This window comes from Bos taurus, chromosome 16 (genome assembly GCF_002263795.3).
Source record: "Bos taurus isolate L1 Dominette 01449 registration number 42190680 breed Hereford chromosome 16, ARS-UCD2.0, whole genome shotgun sequence".
In the NCBI taxonomy this organism is placed as follows: domain Eukaryota; kingdom Metazoa; phylum Chordata; class Mammalia; order Artiodactyla; family Bovidae; genus Bos; species Bos taurus.
Genome location: NC_037343.1, coordinates 55,297,674 through 55,320,941, shown reverse-complemented (window position 1 = coordinate 55,320,941; position 23,268 = coordinate 55,297,674). Strand labels below are relative to the sequence as shown.

At 34.4% G+C, this 23,268-nt stretch overlaps 1 protein-coding gene across 6 annotated transcripts in view; it reads left to right on the top strand.

Moving 5' to 3' along the window:
- Positions 1–23,268, top strand: part of RC3H1 (ring finger and CCCH-type domains 1) — a 75,770-nt gene that overhangs the window by 44,811 nt on the left and 7,691 nt on the right. For 4 of the 6 annotated variants that reach the window (XM_024976858.2, XM_024976855.2, XM_059875799.1 and 1 more), the window contains 12 exons: positions 2,958–3,076; positions 4,400–4,512; positions 7,890–8,171; positions 8,508–8,722; positions 10,267–10,637; positions 11,192–11,359; positions 15,544–15,696; positions 17,727–17,940; positions 18,400–18,490; positions 18,616–18,748; positions 20,590–20,763; positions 22,053–22,168. In XM_024976858.2, the coding sequence (XP_024832626.1) occupies positions 2,958–3,076; positions 4,400–4,512; positions 7,890–8,171; positions 8,508–8,722; positions 10,267–10,637; positions 11,192–11,359; positions 15,544–15,696; positions 17,727–17,940; positions 18,400–18,490; positions 18,616–18,748; positions 20,590–20,763; positions 22,053–22,168 (2,149 nt within the window). The remainder of the gene's footprint in view (positions 1–2,957; positions 3,077–4,399; positions 4,513–7,889; positions 8,172–8,507; positions 8,723–10,266; positions 10,638–11,191; positions 11,360–15,543; positions 15,697–17,726; positions 17,941–18,399; positions 18,491–18,615; positions 18,749–20,589; positions 20,764–22,052; positions 22,169–23,268) is intronic. The other 2 variants (XM_024976859.2, XM_059875800.1) reach the window with 2 other exon arrangements.

The following is a 23,268-nucleotide window of genomic DNA, read 5'->3' as shown; positions in this document are numbered from 1 at the left end:
CAGTCTGAGCCAATATATTCTACTCCTTCCTTGTGTGACAGTGGATAAACCATACTTCTAGCTAAGGCTACCCTCTTTCCTTATGTATCAATATCATCTTGTCAAGTATATCCTTCCAGTAGCCTCTGTTTCTTATGTCATTAGTTTTCCTTCTCTATAGAGTAGCTCTGTCAACATACAAACATTTTATCATTCTTTTCATCAAAATCCACTTTTGACATCATTTGCCATCTACCTACAACTCCAATTCTATACTTTTTATAGCACTCTCTTGAACACACTCCAATCAGACATTTATCTCTACCACTCAATCAAAGTGGCTTTTCTCAAGTTCACAAGTGACTTCCATGCAGCTAATTCCAAATATCAGTTCTTGATTCTCTTTGTGTTTGACCTGTTAGCCTTTAACATAGTTGTTTACTCTCTACTCCTTGTACCACTCTTTTTACTTCTAGGCCACTGTACTCTCCTAGTTTTCTTCTTACTACATTGAAATCTCCTTCTCGGCCTCTTTTGCTGATTTCTTCTTCTCTCCATAACCTCTAAACTTTTTTCTTTTTTCCCCCCATATTTTCTAACCTTTGATGTGCATCTGGAATTTAATCCTTGTGTCTCTTCTCTTTTCTATTTATACTCATTCCCTAGATAATCTCATCTAGTCTCACAGCTTTAGATTTTATTTGTATGACTCACAAACTTGGTATATTTCATCAGTTCTGAGGCTCACATTTTTTCAGATTTTAGTATTTCTGAAATTGGGCTGCATTTGTATAATCAGTGACATGTAATAATTAGCAATTTTTTTTAATTTTGGTAGCACATAAAATGATTATACATATTACAGTTGATGGTGTTTTAAAAATCTGTGTAACTTAGTATTTACAGCCTAGACTTTCTTTTTAAATTCTTTTGTATATCTACCTGCCTGTTATCCAATAGTTCTACTTGAAAATCTAATAATTATAAGAGTAGTCTGTCTAAAAGTGAGTTGCAGCCCATATCCTCCACCCACCCACCCATCATTCCTTTTAGTGGCAACTCCATTCTTCCATTTCCTCAGGCCAAATACCTTGGAGATATCATTAACTCATCTTTCTCTCATAAGGTACATCTGATCTTTGAGCATACCGCATAGGGTCTACCTTTAAAAATCCGTTCAGAATCCATCTACTTATCACCTCTCTACTACCTCCCTCTTCTATCTTCATGGATGATGGAATAGCCTCCTGTTGTCTGTCTGGTTTTAACATAGGAACCAGAGTGATTCTATTACCCCTTTGCTCAAAAACTCCAGTGGTTTCCATCACTCAATACAAGCCAGTCTTTTCTATGATCTACCAGACCTCACATGATCTGGTCTTCCTTTGCCTCTCTCCAACTTCTTTTACTCTTTTCCCACTGCATTCATTCCAAATTTCACCTCCATTAACATGTCATACTCCCATATTAGGGCCTTTGTACTTATTCTTCTCTCTTCTTGGAATGTTTTTCTCCCCATATATCGTAGTAGATCCACAAGGCACACTCAAACCCTACTTTTGAGTCTCTAATCAAATGTAACCTTCTCAAGGAGCCCTTTACAGGCAACCTTGTCTAAAATTTTACACATACCTGTTCCACTCCCTTTCTTTGCTCTATTTATTCAACTCATCATTCTCTAGATAATTTGTGTTTTGATTATTTATCTTATGTATTGTCTGGCTTTTCTCCTTGAATAGAATAAGGATTTTTGTTTTGGTGTCTACTGCTTCTTGAGCAACTTGAATAATACCTGAAACTTTGTAGGTATTCAGTAAAATACTTTGTGTATGACTGTTCTCTTTACTTTCTCTGTGCCTTTATCCTTTTTTCCTGATGAAGTTCCATGTGTCTTTCAAAGCGTAGTTCAAATGCCATTACCCAGAAGTTTTTCAGTGTTCCAACAGGAAGTCATTTATACATATGCATTCTTGCTTCATTTTGTATTTCTTTTAGAGAACATTTCATATGTAGCTTTGTAGTTAATTTTTCCTTTAGGAAATCACAGCACTTACTAAATGAAGAGTGTGTATAGCACAGCTGCTTTATATAATGGCTCTTCTATTAAACTTTTTAAGCATTCTGTTTACCAGTACTTGACTTATACAAAATTTCAAAATAGACATTACAATTTGGCTTGACTATAGGCAGTTCACAATTACATTTGATCCAAAGTGTGTTGGTCTGTACTATACTCTCATTTTTTTAGGTGCAAACATTTAAAAACTAAAACTTTTTACATAAAAATCTGAAATTTCAGTTTTCCCTGGGAAACAGAAGTGTATCTGAAAGTGTCATCCTGCATCTTCACATAACAGCAGTCAGCTAAAGTTGAGTGGTCACCGTAACCTTAGCTGGGAGACATACTCTTTAACACAGTCTCCGTCACCTTTTTTTTTTAAAAGTACTTTATTTCTTAGGAATTTATTTTTTACTCTATTTTTCAGTGATTCTAATATGAGTTATTTTTTTTTTAATTGGAGAATAATTGCTTTACAATGTTGTGTGAGTTTCTGCCATACAACAACGTCAGTCAGCCATAAGTATACATATATCCTCTCTGTCTTGAACCTCCCTCCTATCTCTCACCCACCCCACCCGACCCCACCCCTCTAGGTCATCACAGAGCACCAGGCCTGTTACTCTTTATTGTTATTTCCAACAATAGGGTCTGATGACAGTTGCTGTTTATTATCTGTCATATTTCATTCCTGTATGTTACCTTCACACTCTCTGTAGTTATTTTAGATCACAGCCCCTACTTTAAAAGGATATATTTATTTCTTTAAAATGATGTTTAGGTGAATAAGCTATTTCATGAATAGCTGTATAAAACTTAGCTTAATTCCACTGAAGGGCTGACACTCCTTTACTAATTTAGTATTGGGCAGAACTTTGAAAAACATAGTTTGAAAAAAATTTTTTTATTTGTTGTATAGATGCTCCTCCTCCTACTTGGGAACAGCTAGAAAATGGGTTGGTTGCTGTGCGTACAGTGGTACATGGGCTGGTTGATTATATCCAGAATCACAGCAAAAAAGGAACAGATCAACAGCAGGTAAGGGAGGTGTTTGAAATTTAAAAGTAAGCTACTGTGGTTATCCTTACAGATAAAAATTAACCCAATAAGACGACGAGAATATTTTTAGACTCTGTAAAGACTAGAAATTAAAATTAAAAATCTATTTTTAACTTCCTATTCCATTAGACATCAAGAAAAATGTAACAAAAATAATAAGGTTTATAGAGAATGGTTAGCAGCCAGTTTACTGGATTAGCCTAGTAATTTTGTCTGACGGCATTGAAATTAAGTAATCCTTGCTGGCCTGATGTCGTGCTGGAGTCACTTCACATTGGATATAGCAGCATTTGATTCCGTGTTAAAGGTCATTCCAGTTATATAAACTTATTCTTTTCGTGGCTACTATTGCTTTCTGTTTGATTATAAGTATTACTTTCTAGTGCTAATGCTGTATTTCTCCAGTACTGTTCACATATTTTGTAAATGCTTTTTCTCTATTACTATTTAAATATTTTTCATTCATAATGTCTCTTATGCCAGTGGGACAAATTTTCCTCAGGTATTTTTTAATGGAATATATGGCAGTAAAATATAATAGCCTATGTTATGGCTGGAATTTTAAATTTTACTCCCAAAGATTTCATTTCACCCTCAGAATTTATGTTAGGTTCACTTTATCTTTTATTTTGCCATAGGAAGCTTGAGAAATTAAAACTTTGTTATTAATTTATCTGGCTCAGGTAAATATTAACAATTTCTTTAAAATTAAGAAATATTAAAAGTGTCCTGCTAAGTCGAATAGTACACATATGCTTTCCCAATCTAAGATCAGAACTTTATTTTATGATTAAGACATTTAGAAAAATTAATGTTAAAATTTAGTTAAAATTACTTTTTAACTCCCTGTTACAAAAATAATATTAACTTTTAAGTTCTTCCCATGTTTTGTAGTATGTTATAAAGGAACATAATTATAAGCATAGTTACATTGAACACTATCCAAATCAACTATTAAAAGACAGGTTAAGTATTTGAAGGTCCTAAACTCCAGGGGTTTGCTTGTCCACTGTACAATGTTGGAGGGAAGATCATAGAGCCCTCATGAGATTGAATCAAGAATTTATGTGATGTTACATGTTTGATAGTTAATATCAACATAGAAAAATCAGAGCTACATTTTTTAAGTAATTTATTTTTGGACTCTCTAAGACCTCAGACAGGATAATGTTCCAGCACTTTTGCTCTGAGTAGTCTAGGTAAGTGTATAAGTTAGTCTGAGTTATTCATCTGGATTGTTCTTTAAATAGTGACACAAAATTTACATTATTTTAAATAGCTAATGTTTAATTTTGATCTTAGCCTCCACAGCATAGCAAATATAAAACATACATGTGTCGAGACATGAAGCAGAGAGGAGGATGCCCTCGGGGGGCCAGCTGTACATTTGCACACTCACAGGAGGAACTGGAAAAGTAAGTTTGAAAGTCATCAGACTCAACCTTCCAATAATTTGTTAGAGAATAATTTGCTGCCATTGAGAAATAGGAAGAAATGTATTTGCATTCCCTTTGATGAATAGGAAATGTTTGGAAAGTAATACAAAACTTTAAAAAAAGCATAGCAAATCAGTTTCCTTACCTTTCATTACATTGTGCCTACAAATGGAAAACTACTTATGGTTAACTAAATCTAGAAGTGAGTCATTTTCATTACCCCCTCCCCCAAATTAAAAGTCTCAGAATTTTCATCAGTTTTAACTGATTGAACTTAACTAATTGAAAATTGCATTTCCAGTGGAAAATTTTGCCCTTTGTCTATCAAGAAGATATTTACTGCCAGGCTCATTTTTACAGATTCTTTCAAATTTCAAGGACCAGATAATTTCAATGATTTTAAATCTCCAGTACAGAGTAAAAAGAAAGGAAAAACCTCTTAATTGTTTTATAAAACCCGTGTAACACTGACACTAAATTTGACAAAGATAGCACAATTAAAGAAAGCTACAGATTCATCTCACTTGATATTTTTTAAATCCCAACTATTACAACTTGGAATTCAGTACATTAAAATAGACACCATTACAAAGGTGCAAAGGTAGCACAGTATAATTACTGTAGGTTAGAGAAGAAGGGTGTTGTAACCATGTGATCATAGCCAAAGATACCAAAAGGCATTTGAATAATATTTGATGTCCATCAAGGTTCCTTGGTAGAACAAAAATATCATAGATATTTTCCCAACATGATAATTATATCTCAAGTCAAGAGCCAGATGCTTACTTGGTATTAGTTTATTATATACAGTCCTGTTTCAGACAAGACTCAGGGAAATTTTTCTGCTAGTAAAAAGTGTTACTTAACATTCTAGAAGTTGTAGTTAATGTACGTAAGCAAGAGAATAAAATATCCAAAATCATTAAATGGGAAAATTCAAGAGAAATGCTAGAATCAAAAGAACCAAGAATTTAGTAAGTAGCAAATCAAAAAAATGAATTGCTTTCATATAAACTAAAAAGGGAAACATAACCAGTTAAAAATTAAGGTGACATTAACATCCCTTTTGCATTAACAACAAAAAATGTTAAACACCAAATAATCTAATAAATACCCAGGATCTATATTGAATTGAATTAGTAAACTACCTAGGAACATAAGAGTTGACTAAATGAAGCATACTGTGTTCTTGGATGAGACTTGGCATTGTTTTTTTAAATAAAATAAAGAGGTTTTATTTTCTCTTTTAACAGTAAATTCAGTGAAATCTCAGAATCTTAACAGGATGATTTTTAGGCCCTAACAAATTCGTTCATTTGGAAGAAGAAAGTTGCCAATAACCAGGAAATTCTGAGGGAAAAAGTCTTCAGTGGGGACTAGACTAATAACTATTAATATTAACCTGTTTTATGAAGCTAAAGTATAAAAACTGTGATATTAGCATAGGAATAGATAGACCAATGAAATACAGTAGAAAATCTAGAAAGAATTCCAGATACATATAGGAACTCAGCAATGTGAAAAAAAGTGACATTTCACATCAATATCAAAAAAATATGATGATGAAACAACTCTATTTGAAAAATAATTAGGGCTGGATTCTTAACCTTTACACCAAAATGAATTATAAATTTCTCAGAGATTTAAATATTTAGGAGAAAATTATAGAGTACTTAGAGATTTTTGTTGTTGTTACATTATCTTATGTAGGAAAGGATTTTTTAAAATGTAATTTTATTTATTCATTTTTGATTGCACTGGGTCTTCATTGCTGCACGGGCTTTTCTCTAGTTGTGGTGAGTGGAGACTACTCTAGTTGCAGTGCACAGGCTTCTCATTTATGTGGCTTCTCTTGTTTGCGGAGCATGGGCTCCAGAGCACTCAGGCTTCAGTAGTTGCAGCTCCGAGGCTCTAGAGCACAGGCTCAGTAGCTGTGGCACCCAGGTTTTGTTTCCCCGTGGCATGTGGGATCTTCCTGGACTAGGGATCAAACCTGTGTCTCCTGCATTGGCAGGTGGATTCTTTACCACTACACTGGCAGGGAAGCCCAGGAAAGGATTTTTGAAGAATGACACCTGCATGCATAAAGAAGATTAATAAATTTGATTAAATGAAAGTTAAAAATTAAGATAATGGCTCAAATACCACAAAAGTAAGAAGGAAAAGTGGTGGTGAAATGACATGATACCTGTAACACAAAATGATCTCCTACAAATCTATAAGAAAGAGAAGAACCAGTAGATACATGGATCAGACATGTAAACAATTCACCAAAGAAACACAAATGGCCAGCAAACATGTGAAACTATGTTCTGCTGCTGCTGCTGCTAAGTCACTTCAGTCGTGTCCAACTCTGTGCGACCCCACAGACGGCAGCCCACCAGGCTCCCCCGTCCCTGGGGTTCTCCAGGCAAGAACACTGGAGTGGGTTGCCATTTCCTTCTCCAGTGCATGAAACTGAAAAGTGAAAGTGAAGTCGCTCAGTCGTGTCCAACTCTTAGCGACCCCATGGACTGCAGCCCATGAGGCTCCTCCGTCCATGGGATTTTCCAGGCAAGAGTACTGGAGTGGGGTGCCATTGCCTTCTCCGATGTTCAGTTTCACTAATTGTTAAAGAAATGCAAATTAAAATAAAACCTGATTTTTTTTTTAACTGTCAGAGGCTGAGACTAGCCAATGTTTAATAAGATATTGAAAAAAAGCCTTTTTTTAAAAAAAAAATCAGTAGGAGTTATAATAGCTTTGGACATTATAAGAATTTCTAATATGCATACATTAGACTTAGTAATTCTGCTTTTGGTTATTTACACAGGTGTGAAGTATATGTATATAATTTTCTGTTACCACATTGTTTTAATAGCAAAAATTAGGGGCAACCTAAAGTATACTGACATAAAGGAATAGTTAAGATTTTGAAGTAGAGGAAAAAATTTACTAAGCAGTCATCAGTTCAGTTCAGTTCAGTTGCTCAGTCGTGTCTGACTCTTTGCCATATATAACCCTATTTCTGTAAATAATAATCTTATAAATGTAAGAATATTAAACTAGTGCATAGAGTGGAAAAATCTGTATTATATATCAAACTCTTAACAGTAGTTACTGTTGATGGGTGATCCCTCCCCAACCCCTACTCCAAAGTTTGTCTATGTGTGTCTATATATATACAGACATATATATATATATATATATACACACACACAAGTTTCCAAGATGATAGCTAGAGCCATTGTTTCAAGAGAATTTCTAGAAAGTAATATGCTCAGAATCTTTTCCTTTTGTATCTTAAATACATTTTATTTCTTAATTTTTGCTTCCACAATTTTGGTTTTTGTTGTGCACCTTTGCTTTTTCTATAGATTTCGTAAAATGAACAAACGCCTGGTTCCTAGAAGACCCCTGAGTGCCTCTTTGGGTCAACTTAATGAGGTGGGCCTGCCTTCAACAGCTATCCTTCAAGAAGAAGGGGCAGTGGATCTGCCTAGCAGAAAAACCCCTGCTCTGCCGAATGGGATTGTATCAGCAGGGAATGCAGTAACACAACTGATTCCACGAGGGACAGACCCCAGCTACGAATCCAGTCTGAAACCAGGAAAGATCGATCACTTGAGCAGTAGTGCCCCTGGGTCCCCTCCTGACTTGTACGTTGTTTTTACTAACTTTTATTTAACGTTTCTTTATTGACATAAAGTAGAAGGAAGAAAGAATAATCAGTGTTTTGTTTGGGGGAGGGGAAAACCCTTAACTGGAGGGCTCTATTCTGTTGTTTTTTATTTCTATTTCATGTGCCAGTGATTTTTTGAGAAACAGTATAGGTGACATAAGATCAAAGTTTGCAAAATTTCTGGAAAACAATGGTTATTGGAAGAAACCTGTTTCCCAAATTTTGGCAATTTTTTTAAACATGTAACAGTTTGTATACATTTAGAAACATTTTTAAGACCTTAAACTTGACATGCAGACTCTTGCTCCCCTAGGCTAGAATCAGTCCCTAAGAGTATTTCTACCTTGCCTGTTAATCCGCATCCTGTACCTCCAAGAGGACCAACAGAGCTGCCCCCTATGCCTGTCACTAAACCTCTTCAGATGGTGGCGCGAGGTTCTCAGCTCTATCCAGCACAGCAGGCTGATGTTTATTACCAGGATCCTCGAGGAGCCGCTCCGCCGTTCGAATCAGCACCTTATCAGCAGGGTAATGATCTTTCATTTATGTCACTCACTTTTCTTAGGAGTTGGAAGAATGATTTCAAGTAAGAGTGACCATATTTTCAGTAATCTCCTCAAAAAAATGCTTTTTTTTAATACTTGGGAAAAAACTGAAGTTATATGATCAGCTAAATAATATGAAATAAATGAAGTAGCAAAGCTAGGAAAACCAGTTTACCCTAACTGCTAGAAGCAGTTGTATATTAAAAGTGTTTACATATTTATGGAAATAAGTCCTTCAAGTAGACAATGGAAATTTGCTGAGGCACAATATATATTTTCCTGACAAAAGTTTTCTTCAAGCATGAGAAAAGAATATAATATTATGGTGAATATAAATTAAACACACATGGTACATTTTTTCCTTTCAGTTGTCATGTAATATTTTTTTCTAGGTCCTGTAATATACATGAGAAAATGCAAGTACGTACTTCTAGAGAGTTTATAGTATAGAATCAATATTATAAAGAATAGAAAACTATATGCATGTTTGAAATGAGGTGTTCACTTGTGGTGGTGAATATTACTGTGGTAGAAATTAACTGCAAGACTCAAGGAAGATCATTGAGAACTTGAGGACTCAAAAGACTCAGGAAGAATGCCCTAAATAGAGGTTTTGGGAATATAAAGGAAAATTTACAAATGGATTGTAAAGATGAGAGTCTAGAGTCAAGGAGGAGTAAGACTATTGTTAATCCAGGTGTGACTTGAGGTCTGGACTAATGTGGTGAGAAAATAGGAAGCAGGTATTTGAGAAAACAGACATAGCCAATTTTAATGGTAATACTAGGTATGGAGAATGAGTTTTCACATAATGTAATTCATGTTAAAAAAAAATAAACAATGAAGAAAATACATATAGGAAGCTTCTGTCCTGATTGCCAACAGAGGAGCTCCTCAGTTGAGGCAAATGTCTTGAAATTGGGAAGCTACTGCCACAACTATTGGGTCGGGAACTCTAGGAGACTTTCCTGGCAGTCCAATGGTTGAGATTCCATGTTTCCACTGCAGAGGACACGGGTTCAGTCCCTGATTGGGGAACTAAGAGCCTACGTGCCTTTCAGCATGGCCAAAAAAATAACTCTAGAGTTATGCAGTTAGCCACTCTATCTGTACCAGCAGAATGGATCTTTTGAGGGCCATATCTCTTTCCAGTTAACTCAGTCTCACATTCTAAACTTATGCAAATGAAAGATTTGTGGAACCTAAGCTTCAGGAAAATATAGTTCTTTTGCTTTCCAGTGTTTGCAGTATATTAGGCACACCAGAAAGATGATCAGAGAATTGAGAGAGCCAGTTTACTGTTGTAGACTGTGAATAGGTTGGTGTTTTCAATAATTTGGAAGGAGAATTTTTGCTTGATATTTTTCATAAATCTAGCCTGACTACATACCTAAGCAGAGGGGAAAACATCTAAAAAATGAGTGGATTTTTGATTCTTTGCTGTTGAAATATTTTAAAAGGAAAAGTCTTACATAGAAAAATAGATTGGCTGATTGTTGCTTTCGGTTGCTCTTTTGTACTGTATAGGTATGTACTATGCTCCACCTCCACAATGTGTGTCTCGTTTTGTCCGACCTCCACCATCTGCTCCTGAACCTGGTGCTCCCTACTTGGATCATTATCCACCATACCTCCAAGATCGTGTAGTAAACTCACAGTATGGCACACAGCCACAACAGTACCCTCCTATGTACCCACCACACTATGATGGCCGTCGAGTATACCCAGCTCAGTCTTATGCAAGAGAGGAGATTTTCCGAGAAAGTCCTATACCCATTGAGATTCCACCTGCAGCAGTGCCACCCTATGTACCAGAACCCAGAGAAAGATACCAACAAATGGAAGGTTACTATCCAGTGGCTGCACACCCAACTCAGATCAGACCTTCATACAACAGAGTATGCTGAGTTCTTTTTATTATTATTAATGTAGATTTAATTAGACTATTGCTTACAGCGATTTTCTGTTTAACCTTTTACCATGGTAATAAACCTTTGATCAGTTAATTCTTTTAAAAGAAAGCAACTTTTGTCACCTTTTCATAATCTTCATAGATTTAGGTTTTATTTATTTTTTGACTATTAAAAGGGAAATAAATTACTGCCCCACTCCCACTAACCCATCTTAGTTTCTGAAAATGTTAGATGGTTTTATTAATGTTTCTAGATTCATTTAGAAAGTATGGTCTCTGACAAAGAAAAAGAAACTTATATTTAGGTCTTTGGGAAGTCCTGAGAACTTTTAGGGGTTTTGTTTTGTTTTATTAAGTCTTGCTATTTCCAGATGTTAAGATGAATATCAGTTCAGTTCAGTCGCTCAGTTGTGTCCGACTCTTTGCGGTCCCATGAATCACAGCAGATGAGTATACAGGCTAGTTATTCAAAATATGTGCTAAGTGAATCATTGTGTCCTGAAATTCTTTTTCAATTTATACTCATCTTTTCACTTCCAGGAGCCTCCGTACAGTCGGCTTCCGCCTCCTCCCCAGCCCCATCCTAGTCTAGATGAGTTACATCGAAGACGAAAGGAAATAATGGCACAGCTAGAAGAAAGGAAGGTTATCTCTCCACCTCCTTTTGCACCTTCACCAACATTGCCTTCTGCCTTCCATCAAGAGGAAGTAAGCCTGTGACTTTTTAGTCTCATTTATCAAATTTTCCTTTATCAGCGGTTTAAGTAATCTTCACCCTTCCCAAGATCATGAAGATATTTTTATGTTTTCTTCTGAAAGGTTTATTATTATTATTTTGATCTGTAATCCATCTAGAATTGATTTTTGTATATAATATCATAATCTGGTCATAGTCAAGTGACTGTATATGTTTCAGTTTCATTAATCTATTTCTCTGTCCTTCTACCAACATCACACTGTCTTCATGTGGTGATGTGTGTTTTCCAGTTTTGGTCTTCAGGTTTATCTTTGCTGTTCTTTGTCCTTGGAAATTCCAAACATACTTTAGAATCAGCATGTGGATGTCCACAGAAATATCTGCTGCAGTTTTTATTAGAATTACATCGAATCTCTGGATCTGCACAACCCACTATGCTAACCACTAGCCACATATGGATAATGATACCTAAATTAAGCCTAATCTGAGTTCCCTGGTGCTATAAGCATAAAACATATATTGGATTTGAAGATTTAGTACCCCCTCAAAAATACTTCAGTCAGTCAGTCAGTTCAGTCGCTCAGTTGTGTCTGACTGCGACCCTGTGAATTGCAGCACGCCAGGCCTCCCTGTCCATCACCAACTCCCGGAGTTCAGTCAGACTCACATCCATCGAGTCAGTGATGCCATCCAGCCATCTCATCCTCTGTTGTCCCCTTCTCCTCAGTAATACATTTATATTAATTTATATAGTCTATATAATAATTATGATTATATGTAATATATATTAATTACATGTTAAAATTATTACTACTTTGGATTATTAAGTTAAATAAAAGGTATTGTTAAAATTATTTAACAATTTAACCTCTTCTCCAGGGGATCTTCCCCTCCCAGGGATTGAACCTGGGTCTCCTTTGTTGCAGGCAAATTCTTTACTGTCTGAGCTACCAGAAAAGTCCCCTTTTCACTTTGGATTATTAAATGTATTGTTAAAATGAATTTTATATTTTTATTTTTTAATGTGCCTATTAAAAAATTTTACATATGTGGGTCAGTTATATTTTTCACTGGACAGTGTTGCTTTAGATCCATTTGAGGAGAAGTAACATCTTTCTAGTAGTGAGTCTCTACGAATATGGTATACTCTCCATTTTCTTGAATATTCTTTAATTTCTCTCAATAATGTCCTACCTTGTATGGTTTTCAGTGTCTTTCACATCTTTCATTAAACTTATTCCTAGAAAACTAATGTTTTTGAAGATGTTTTAAATGGAATCCTTTTTGAAGTTTCATATTCTCTTTGTTCTTATTACAGAAAAATTAAGTAGATTTTTATGAATTTGATCCTTGTGTTCAGCAGCTTTGGTAGATTTCCCTATTAATTCTTGTATTTGTTAGTGGATTCTTTTGGATTTTTGTGTTCTCTATGAATGGTGACCATTTTGCTTTCTCCTTTTCTATTCTTAAGTATTTCTTTTTCTTATTAGTTATGTAAGCTAGATCTCCAGTGTAATATTAGAAAGAGAGATGATGATAGATTTTCTTATTTCTGGTCTTTGAGCAAATGAAACTTCTAACAGTTTAACGTTATAATGTTTGCTGTCAGCTTTTTCATAGGTAATCTTTATCAGATTAATAAAGTTTCCTTGTATTTCTAGTTTTAGACTATTTTTATAACTGAGACATGTCAAAGTTTTGTTGAACTCAATAGCGAGGAAAGCAGTAGGATGATAAGGTTAATTCAAATACAAGAGACAGGTTAATATAGGTAGTAAAAGGCAGAAAAACACTGAAATAGAGTTACTAGAATAAACTGTTGAATAGTTGAATAAACTAGAGAGTAATAAACAATAATTTCAAGGTTATCAGTATTTCAACAAGACAATGCTAAAAGTTATTATGAGTATTATCTTACTATCTTTTTAATGTCTACAGGTTTTATTCCACTTCTAATGTCTTACTAGGAATTTATCATCAATTTTATCTCTTCAGAAAGCTATCTTTTTGCTTTGTTGATCTTATGTATTTATTTTGGCTTGTTGTTATACATACTGCCTCAGTTCAGTGTGTATAGCCATTTTAAGTCAAATAGATTTTTTTCATATGGGTGCAGTTTATATTATGTAAGGAAAATGTCTTACATGCTTTACGTGTAGAATTATAATTCTAAACAGTATTTCTAAGCAATGAAAGTTGAAAAGTAAAGTATACCGTATTGCATATAATAAACAGTAAACTTTGGGATGTATGAAAGTAAAATTACTAAAGATAGTTCACAGTATCTAGCTTTCCTGTCTAAACACTGTATGAATTTTCCACAATAATGTAGGTTAGGTTAATTAGTAAAGCTGTAACATCTTCTCTTAATATCATTTTACTTGTAAAGGATAAACATGACATGATATTTTTTCAAAACCTGACTATTAGAGACATCCCTGAGCTTTGTTATGCAATACCATTTTTTGAGAAATACGGAAAGCAATATGACACCATGAAAAGTGAGCCAGTTTTAGAATGAAATACACTTATCTGTCACGTTCAGCTTTGTGGCTCAGATCTTTCGTAAGTTACTTAGCTTTCCTTAACCTTGAGGCTCAGGTTTCTCTATTTGTAAATCAAGCATAACAAAACCTACCTCATAGTGGTGTGGTGAAAATTAAATATGACACAAGGCATCTGGCACATAGTGGGCATTCAGTAAATAATAACTTTGTATTTTTTTTTATTTCTAAAAAGTAATAATGTGTGACTGTTAAGGAACTTTAGAATTTGTCTCATTAATAACATAAAGCTATATAATTAAACTTCAGTTCTGATTATTACAACCCCACATATAGTTATACTAAACTGATACATTATGAAAATAATGTAACATAGAAATTTCTCCAAAATCTCATTTTCTGTATCATTGTCAGTTTATTATATTTCAACTTTTTAATATGTATTTCAACTTTTCTGTACATGAACTAACCTATCATTATATTTTTTAATAGGATTATTTAGTAATTACATCTTCAGGTTTTGTGTTTTGCATATTTTTGGTTTTTGTTTTTACTTAACCAGTTATCTTGCGTGTCTTGCTGTTGGAGGCAGAAAATGGTCTTGTTAGTAGACCATGTCTTTTAAAAAACTAGTTGTTTTATACAAAAGTTGTGTGTGGAGAAGACATGTAAAAAAGAGATGGGATTTTTAAAATAGAAGTAGGACAGAAAAAAATGGGAAGAAGTTATACACAATGGAAATAGGAGTTGTGCTTGAAAATGAGTGGTATTTATGAACAGCAGATCCTTCTGCCATTGCAGAAGACCAGAATGATGACTCAGAAAATAGAATTTTTTATTTTATTTTTTTTTCAGTATAGGGGAAGCATAGAGCCATTTAAATGTACCAGTATCCCCCTGGAGTGTTAGTATGCCAGTATATACATCTGTGATAAAGTGAGGGCAATTTAATAGTGTCCTAGCACTCCTTGTACTGGTATAACCTTGGTCAGATCACCCATGTTGTCTCACCTGGACTTGAAGAACATATGAGATAGTGTAAGCACTTAGAAGGCTGTAAAAGGTTACACAAATGTGAATGTAAGTAAAAATACATCAGACTTAGAATACCTATTTGGTTATTATATAACTTCAGAGCTCATCTTAAGAAAATTTGGAATCTTCACTTCATTGAATCATTCAACGTAAGGACCAGATTTTATTCAAGATACAAATTGTTGCTATTAAAGAGATTCAGGGAAAAAGTCATTATGTCATCATGTACTTAAATAGAATATTTATGATTACATTTTAAAGAGTGTTTAGTGCTCTTGTTTACCTGAAATATTATTGAAAGAAACATTAAAAAGAGTCTAGCAAAACCAGGGCCTAGTACTTATTTGCTTAAATGTTAACTTAATCTGTTGAGAAAGGGGATGAGCAAATTGCTTCAAAAATCCTAATTTGATTCTTTGAAAGATTTTGAGATACTTCTTTTTGACTTTGTGTTAACAAAATGTAATGGCTCAACATCAGTTTTTGTTTGTTTTACATTTTTCATAGTGAACAAAAATCTTCTATTGTGACACAAATCAAATAACCATTATTTTGTTGCTTTAGCATGCTGTTCTAAAGAAATTCCTGCTTTCTCGGTGTTGTTACTCATAGACCTATTTCCTATTTTGTTTCCTTTTTCTTTTTTCTATCTCTAGTTTTTGGATGAAGACTTGAAGGTAGCTGGGAAATACAAAGGAAATGATTATAGCCAGTATTCACCCTGGTCATGTGACACTATTGGCTCCTACATTGGAACCAAAGATGCAAAACCTAAAGATGTTGTGGCAGCAGGGAGTGTGGAAATGATGGTATGTGTAACAACTGAGCCATAGTTCTATACTGTGTGATTGAATTATATTTAAAACATTTTTGATTTCTTTTATAATTCTTAACTCTTAAGTTTAAACAATAAAGTTGAATCTAGTGAACAACACTAGTTTTTGTGTCACAATTATAGTTACTTAGCTTCAAATAAGCTGTGGTATACCGAAATGTATTACACTAAAATCATTTTATTTTTTAACAAAAGTAGTGTAACACCAGTGTATCTAATACTCAAGCTTAAAATATATGACTATTTTATCTTAATTGCTTCTTTATCCTTTAAAGAAATAAAACTTTACCTAAGTAATTAAATCCAACTTTCTATACCTTCCTAATCTCATTTTCTGCTCCTCTCCTTCCCTGGAGTTAAGGTAAATCCTATCCTGAATTGAGAGTTTATCATTTCATGGATACTTTTATTGACTTATAAACAATTTTGTTTTGAATATTTATAGACCTTATACATATTATAAATTTCAGCCTATGTTTTCTTTCAGCATTGTTTTTTGAGATGTATCCAAATTTATATCTAAATCCAAATTCATTCATTTTCACTTCTTTTATCAGATACCATTTATGATAACTGATAATCATACAATAAATAAATATAATTGTTTATTCATTTTCGTGTTGATATTTTTAGGCTGTTTTTGATCTTTTATTATTATCTACAGTGCTACAGTAAACATTCTTGCCTATGTTTCCTTGTTTACATGGATGAAATTTATGTTTAGGAGTAGTGTTAATGAGTTAAAGGTATGCCTTGACTTTTTTTTTTTTTTTTTTTTTTACTATTATTCTTAAGCCATTTGCCCTTATTAATTCTAAGAAAGGTTCCCTGGGTTGTAAGATATAGATTTTCAAAGAGGAAGACTTGTCCAGCAGGTTGAGAGAAGACCAGTTCTTGGTAATAGAAAAGCAAGACTTAGATGCCAGTATAGCTGTAAATGAGTGAAGTAGCATCTATAGCATGAATATGATTAGATGCCAGGCAATAAAAAAAGAAAGAGAAAGAAAGGAATATAGAGGAGAAAAAAGCAGAAAGGAACCTTTTGCTTTTCTGTAGTGGGTTTAGGGCAACATTGTTTTTAGGCCATAAAAAACAGCCTCTCTAAGAACAGGAATGAGATAAGGAGGCAGAGTAGATAGAAACCCTTGTTTCAGAAAGAGTAATTAAAATAAGTTTTATAAATTACTGAAGAATAAAAATGTTGTCCAACCTAACCTACATGTTATTGAACATTTCCCAAATGGATAAAAATCTCCCCCAGTGTTTTTCAAACATGAGTCTGGATGTGAATTCTGATCCTTAGAATTTAACCTAAGGATCTGTTAAAGGTCAAGTTCTGATTCAGTAAGACTGGGATGAGACCTGAAATTCTGCATTTCTAGTGAGTTCTGTAGTGATGCTGTTGCTTCTGGACTTTGGGCTATACTTTGGGCTTCCCTCGTGGCTCAGCTGGTAAAGAATCGCCTACAATGTGGGCGACCTGGGTTCAATGCCTGGGTTGAGAAGATCCCCTGGAGAAGGGAATGGCTACCTACTCCAGTATTCTGGCCTGGAGAATTCCATGGACTATGAAGTCCATGGGGTCACAAAGAGTCAGACACGATTAAGTGACTTTCACTTCACTTTAAGTAGCAAGGGTCGGACAGTTCAGTTTCCATTTATCTTTCTGACTGTAATCCCTTTTAAAAGCCTATGTTGGCACATGTTTTTAAAGAATGTTTATATATATCTATTTGAATGTGTACATATATATATTTGTATATGTGTGTGTGTGTGTGTGTGTGTGTGTGTATGTATACTGGATAATGATGTAAAAAATATTTCTGATGATGTAGAAAAAAATACCATTATAGGGAGTGATCAGAGATTCAAAAGGTAGTGTTTTATATGACAACTAAAAGCAACCAATGATTTTAGTTTTTACCAGTAAATTATTACAGAGCTAAAGGAAATTATGTTAGAGATCTAAGTGAGGGGTGGATTTCTCATTGCATTTTTTCTCAGAATGTGGAGAGTAAAGGAATGAGAGACCAGCGATTGGACCTTCAGAGAAGAGCAGCAGAAACCAGTGATGATGATCTCATCCCATTTGGAGACCGACCAACAGTATCTCGGTTTGGTGCCATTTCTCGAACTTCCAAAACGATCTATCAGGGTGCTGGCCCAATGCAGGCTATGGCACCTCAGGGAGCTCCCACAAAATCTATTAACATTTCAGGTAATCAGATGTAATCAGATTTTAGAGGGTTCATATTCACAACTGTCAACACTGCCTTCTCCCTATTTACCATCAGTGCTCTTCATAATTTTCAGGGGCAGTAGTCTGCAAAGTTTTCTGTGGAATTAGCCCTGTAGAAAAGTAATTATAACCTGGGGAATTATAGGGGTACAAACTAAAATATCTGTATATGAGGGATAACCTATGTGTTTTTTAATAGTTTTATTGTTTTTGTTAAAATAACACATCTTATTTTTAAAAAATTCATACCAGAGGAAAAATTACAAAGACTGATATTTTAGTGGGGAAAAGCAAACATCAATACCCTATTACCATTTTGGTAGCCATCTTTGAAGATAACTGTACAGAATATAGTTTTGACTTTTAGATTGTGACTACCTGAAAAGGAGAATCAAATCCACGAATTGCATCATTTCACTGTAAATTACTCTCTTACAGATTATGGTCCATATGGAACTCATGGTGGCTGGGGAGGTTCTCCATATTCACCTCATCAAAACATACCTTCTCAGGGACACTTCAGTGAGAGGTATTATGTCATTCTTATTACTTTTATAAACCTTTAGAATTACTCAACTTGCTTTGTTTTTCTGATCAGTAGTATTTTTTTTAATAAAATGTAAAATTTATTCCACATTTTCCTTCCCACCAAAGGGAGAGAATATCTATGTCAGAAGTGGCTAGTCATGGAAAACCCCTTCCGTCTGCTGAGAGGGAACAGCTACGACTAGAATTACAGCAGCTAAACCATCAAATTAGCCAACAGACCCAGCTACGTGGACTAGAGGTACAAGCTTAGAAATATTCCAGTTTTTAAAGCTTCTCAAAGAGATTTTAAAAGGAGGAACTTTTGAGGTTCAATGAACCTCAAACTTTAAAGTCTTTTTCTTAAGAGTTAGTATAGGTGTCCATTTTTCAAAGAATTTTAATACTTTGAAGTTTTCAGACTTTAGGAAATTTAGAATTTCTATTTGAGAATAGAAAACATATTTTATATGTTTTATATGTTATTATATATTATATATAAACTCCTTTTATATTTTTATACTGTATAATATTTTAGATAATCTAAATTTCCTAGATTATCTAAAATATTAAATAAAATAAAAATATAAAAGGAGCTTATATTCCCTGATAACACATTTAAGTTGAGGGTATACTATATAGTTTTTTAATCAACAGATGCTTTTAACTTAAATTTTGTTTTTTAATTTCTCACATTTTCTTTAATTTTAAAAAATTTCTCTCACTTCTTTTATTCCTCAGTATCTTTAGTAGAAGCTCACAACTTTGACCTAAAAAAAAAAAATCCTCTACATAATAACAATACCTTTCATTAATATAGTTTTTTCACTTTATAAATTATTATTACATGTCTTATTTGACTCATATGGGTTCCTGACACGTAGATTGGGCAGGTGGTATTTTCCTCCCTTTTTGGTTGAAGGATATGAATTTCACAGAGATTGAACATGAACCCAAGTCTTCATACTCTAAGTTCACTGTTTTTTCCACCATGCTGTCTAGTACTTAAGAGAAACAGAATGTCAGAAGACAAAAAATTCTTGAAGTTCTTTAAGTGCCACATCAGGAAGACTAGGTTTTGTTTATATTATCCTTTGGATTGGAACATAGACTTTGAATATGAAAAGCTAAAGACATTCTAGTGATAAATGCATTGCTCTCTTCTGAAGAAAAAGATACTCTTAGAACGTTAGTCTTTATCTTTCTACCAGGATCTTTAATAATATGTAAGGCATTGCTTTGGAAATAAATTTCTAACTGATTCTGTCTTAGACTTTCTTATTAGCAAGACCAATAGGTAGGATGTTTTGTGTGTTTATTTTTGAGCTTATTTTTGAGCATGTGTCTGGCTTATACTCTTGTGTAAGTGATAAAGTTTAGAAATATAAACCTGTATAGTATTCATGTTTGTCTCCTTTTTCCATTGCTTTATTTACCTTGGTCCAAAACTTCTTGCTAATTCCTATTGTAAGAAAAAAGAATGCTATGTTTATTATGTTCATCTTCAGGTAACTAGTTATTAAAGATTTGGACCTTTAACTTCATAAAATATAATTCTTTACCTTACTATTTCATGGCTTTTTATCTTAGTTGAAATTTCCTAGACTGATTTTCTGTTCCAGAAAATTTCAGCATTGTTTAACTCACTGTGGTTAAAAGTCCTTGTCATAATTGAAGTTTCATTGAAAGAAATTATAGAATTTATTTCAGAGAAAATTCAGTTAAAAAAGAAAAAGCACATTTATAGTTTTTTCCCCCACATTTATAGTTGACTTCTCTCTTTCAGTTAAAAAAGAAAAAAAAAAAAAGCATGTTTATAGTTTTTTTCCCCCACATTTATAGTTGACTTCTGTCTTAAATAAGAAAAGAAGAGCGACTTAAACCAAAGATTAAATTACTATTCACCAAGTTTAAATCCCCCATCTTCTTCCTTTTTTATTCAAATGGTATTCAAAGAAACAGTGCCTTATAGTTGCATCGTTTTTATTGCAAATATATATGAGTAATAAGCTACTTAAGGCTGTGGTCTGGAATCGGGCCTGGTCATTCTATGCTTGGTGTGAAATGTGTTGAGCTGTGTATGTGCTTGGCTTTATGCACTAGGCTGTTAGTAACAGACTGGTGTTGCAGAGGGAGGCGAACACCTTGGCAGGCCAGTCACAGCCCCCACCACCACCACCTCCAAAATGGCCTGGAATGATTTCAAGTGAGCAGTTGAGCTTGGAACTGCACCAGGTGGAAAGGGAAATTGGGAAGAGAACCCGGGAACTGAGTATGGTAAGTGTTACTGTGGAAAGAGAGAGGGAAGGTGAAAGGAAACCCTGTGTGTAGTTGTGTCACTGAACGTGTGGCTCTAGAGTTCTAGAATCATCTAGAGCTATAAAATCATCACCCCAAGGCTAAAATGAGTGATTAATACTTAGAAAGAGTGTCGTGAAAATGGACTGCCTTCTTATTTTATCACTTTTCTCCTCATTTATCTATTGGTTTGAGTGTGGTTTTTGTCTTAGATTTCTGTATTTATAATAAAGTTTCAAGGAAAACAGGGTGATTATCTGAAAGTTACTATATTTCTGTTAAACATGTTGGTTAAGGAAGCAGAGGGGATGGCATTTTTTGCAATGCTATGTTATCCAAGGGCTTCCTTGAAGCTCAATTGGTAAAGAATCTGCCTGCAATGCCGGAGACTCTGGTTAGATTCCTGGGTTGGGTCAGGAAGATCTGCTGGAGAAGGGGTAGGTTCCATCCAGTATTCTTGGGCTTCCCTTGTGGCTCAGCTGGTAAAGAATCCACCTGCAATGCAAGAGACCTGGGTTTGATCCCTGGGTTGGGAAGATCCCCTGGAGAAGGGAAAGGCTACCCACTCCAGTATATTCTGGCCTGGAGAATTCCATGGACTGTGTAGGCCATGGGATCGCAAAGAGTCGGACATGACTGAGTGACTTTCACATCACATGTTATACAAAGGTATATTACCAAGTAACATTTCTAGGTTTCACAGCCCTTGAGTTATTGATGACCTTTTTTTTTGTCATGAATGAAATGCTATCAGCATATTCTTTCCTGTGGAATTGAATCCACAGATATGCTTAGGATTTATGTTATGGTGCATGAACACTCATTTCAGTAAATTTTGAATCTTAGGTGATTGAAACATTCCTTCAGATTGCATGGTAATTGATATTTCTTTTTGATATTGTTGCATAGTTTTCACATTCTTTTAAAGGAAATACATGGGGCTTATTTGTTTTCCTGTTTTCAATAAATGTATTATAGATACTTACTATACTTTGACTTGATTTTTCTGAATCATCAGTTTTCCTATGAGATTTTCCAATGTTAACATGAGACATTGCCCCCTTATTGCCCATCTTGGATGATGAGCAAGTGGACCATACTCCACTATATTTTTGTGTTGTTGTTCTTTTAATCTGCCTGTTTCTTTCATCATTTTACATAACTAAATATGATTTCTGTTCATCACTTTGTATTACTTGTAGCTGGTTTCTCCTCCATCAGCACTATTAAATAGAAGATAATCAAATTTATTTCCTTTTCTTTCAAAGGAGAACCAGTGTTCTCTGGACGTGAAAAGCAAATTGAATACAAGTAAGCAAGCAGAAAATGGACAACCAGAACCACAAAATAAGGTTCCAGCTGAGGACCTTACGTTAACATTCAGGTAAAGAAAGGGACACTTCCATATAGTCTCATACAGTCATGATAGAAGCACTCTCATAAATATAATTTGATTTTTACAATATCATTATTTTGTATACTTTGAGAAAATAATATTTTTGCATAAATTTGGGGGTTAATAAAGGGGCTTCCTTAGTGGCTCAGTGGTAAAGAACCTGCCTGTCAGTGCAGGAGAAACAGGTTCAATCCCTGGGTTAGAAGATCCCCTGGAGAAGGAAATGACACACCACTCCAGTATTCTTGCCTGGAAAATGCTATGGATAGAAGGAACCTGAAGTGCTACAGTCCATGTGGTCACAAAGAGTTGGACACGACCTAGCAACTAAACAACAAAAAGGAGTTAATAAAACTTATTTTAGAATAGAGTCAAGGTTGAATTATCAGTTAATATCTAGGAAATGAAATTTTCTGCTTCCATCTCCTTCGCCTTGTTTTATAATTTATTTAAAACCATTGTTAACATTTTGATGTATATATACCCTTAAGTGTGTGAGCATTTAGCCTCTTTCACCCACATACCCCCTGTTCTATCCCACCTGGTTTTTAATTTGGTCTGTCCATATCACCCATTAGTCTTCTACAGGCACAGAAGAATACATATCGACTATTATGAACAACCCTGCAAAAAATGTATTGTAGTTAATTCTTTGTACATCTTGCACCTTAGGATATTTTACAACTAGGGCACTTTGAGGCTTTTAATGCATAGTCCTGAGTTGCCTTCCTGATGATATACAACAACAATTTCTAATGCTCTGTTGCTTCCAGGCTTAAGTTTTTGTCTGTTTAAATCCATGTGTTATCTTGTCCTATTAAACCTGCTAAAGCAGGGGTCAGCATTTTTCCTAAAGGCCAAATAGTGAATATTTAAAATTATTAGTCTTACTATCCATGTCAGAACTCTCAGTTCTGCTGTTGTAATGTGAAAGCAGTCATAGACAATATGTAAACAGATGGGCAGGCTGTATTCCAATAAAAACTTTATTTGTAGAAACAGCTAAACAAAACAGAAACCAGTCACCTAGCTTGTCTTGGTTTGCCAACCCATATGCTAAAATAAAGCATGGATATAGAGCTATAAAT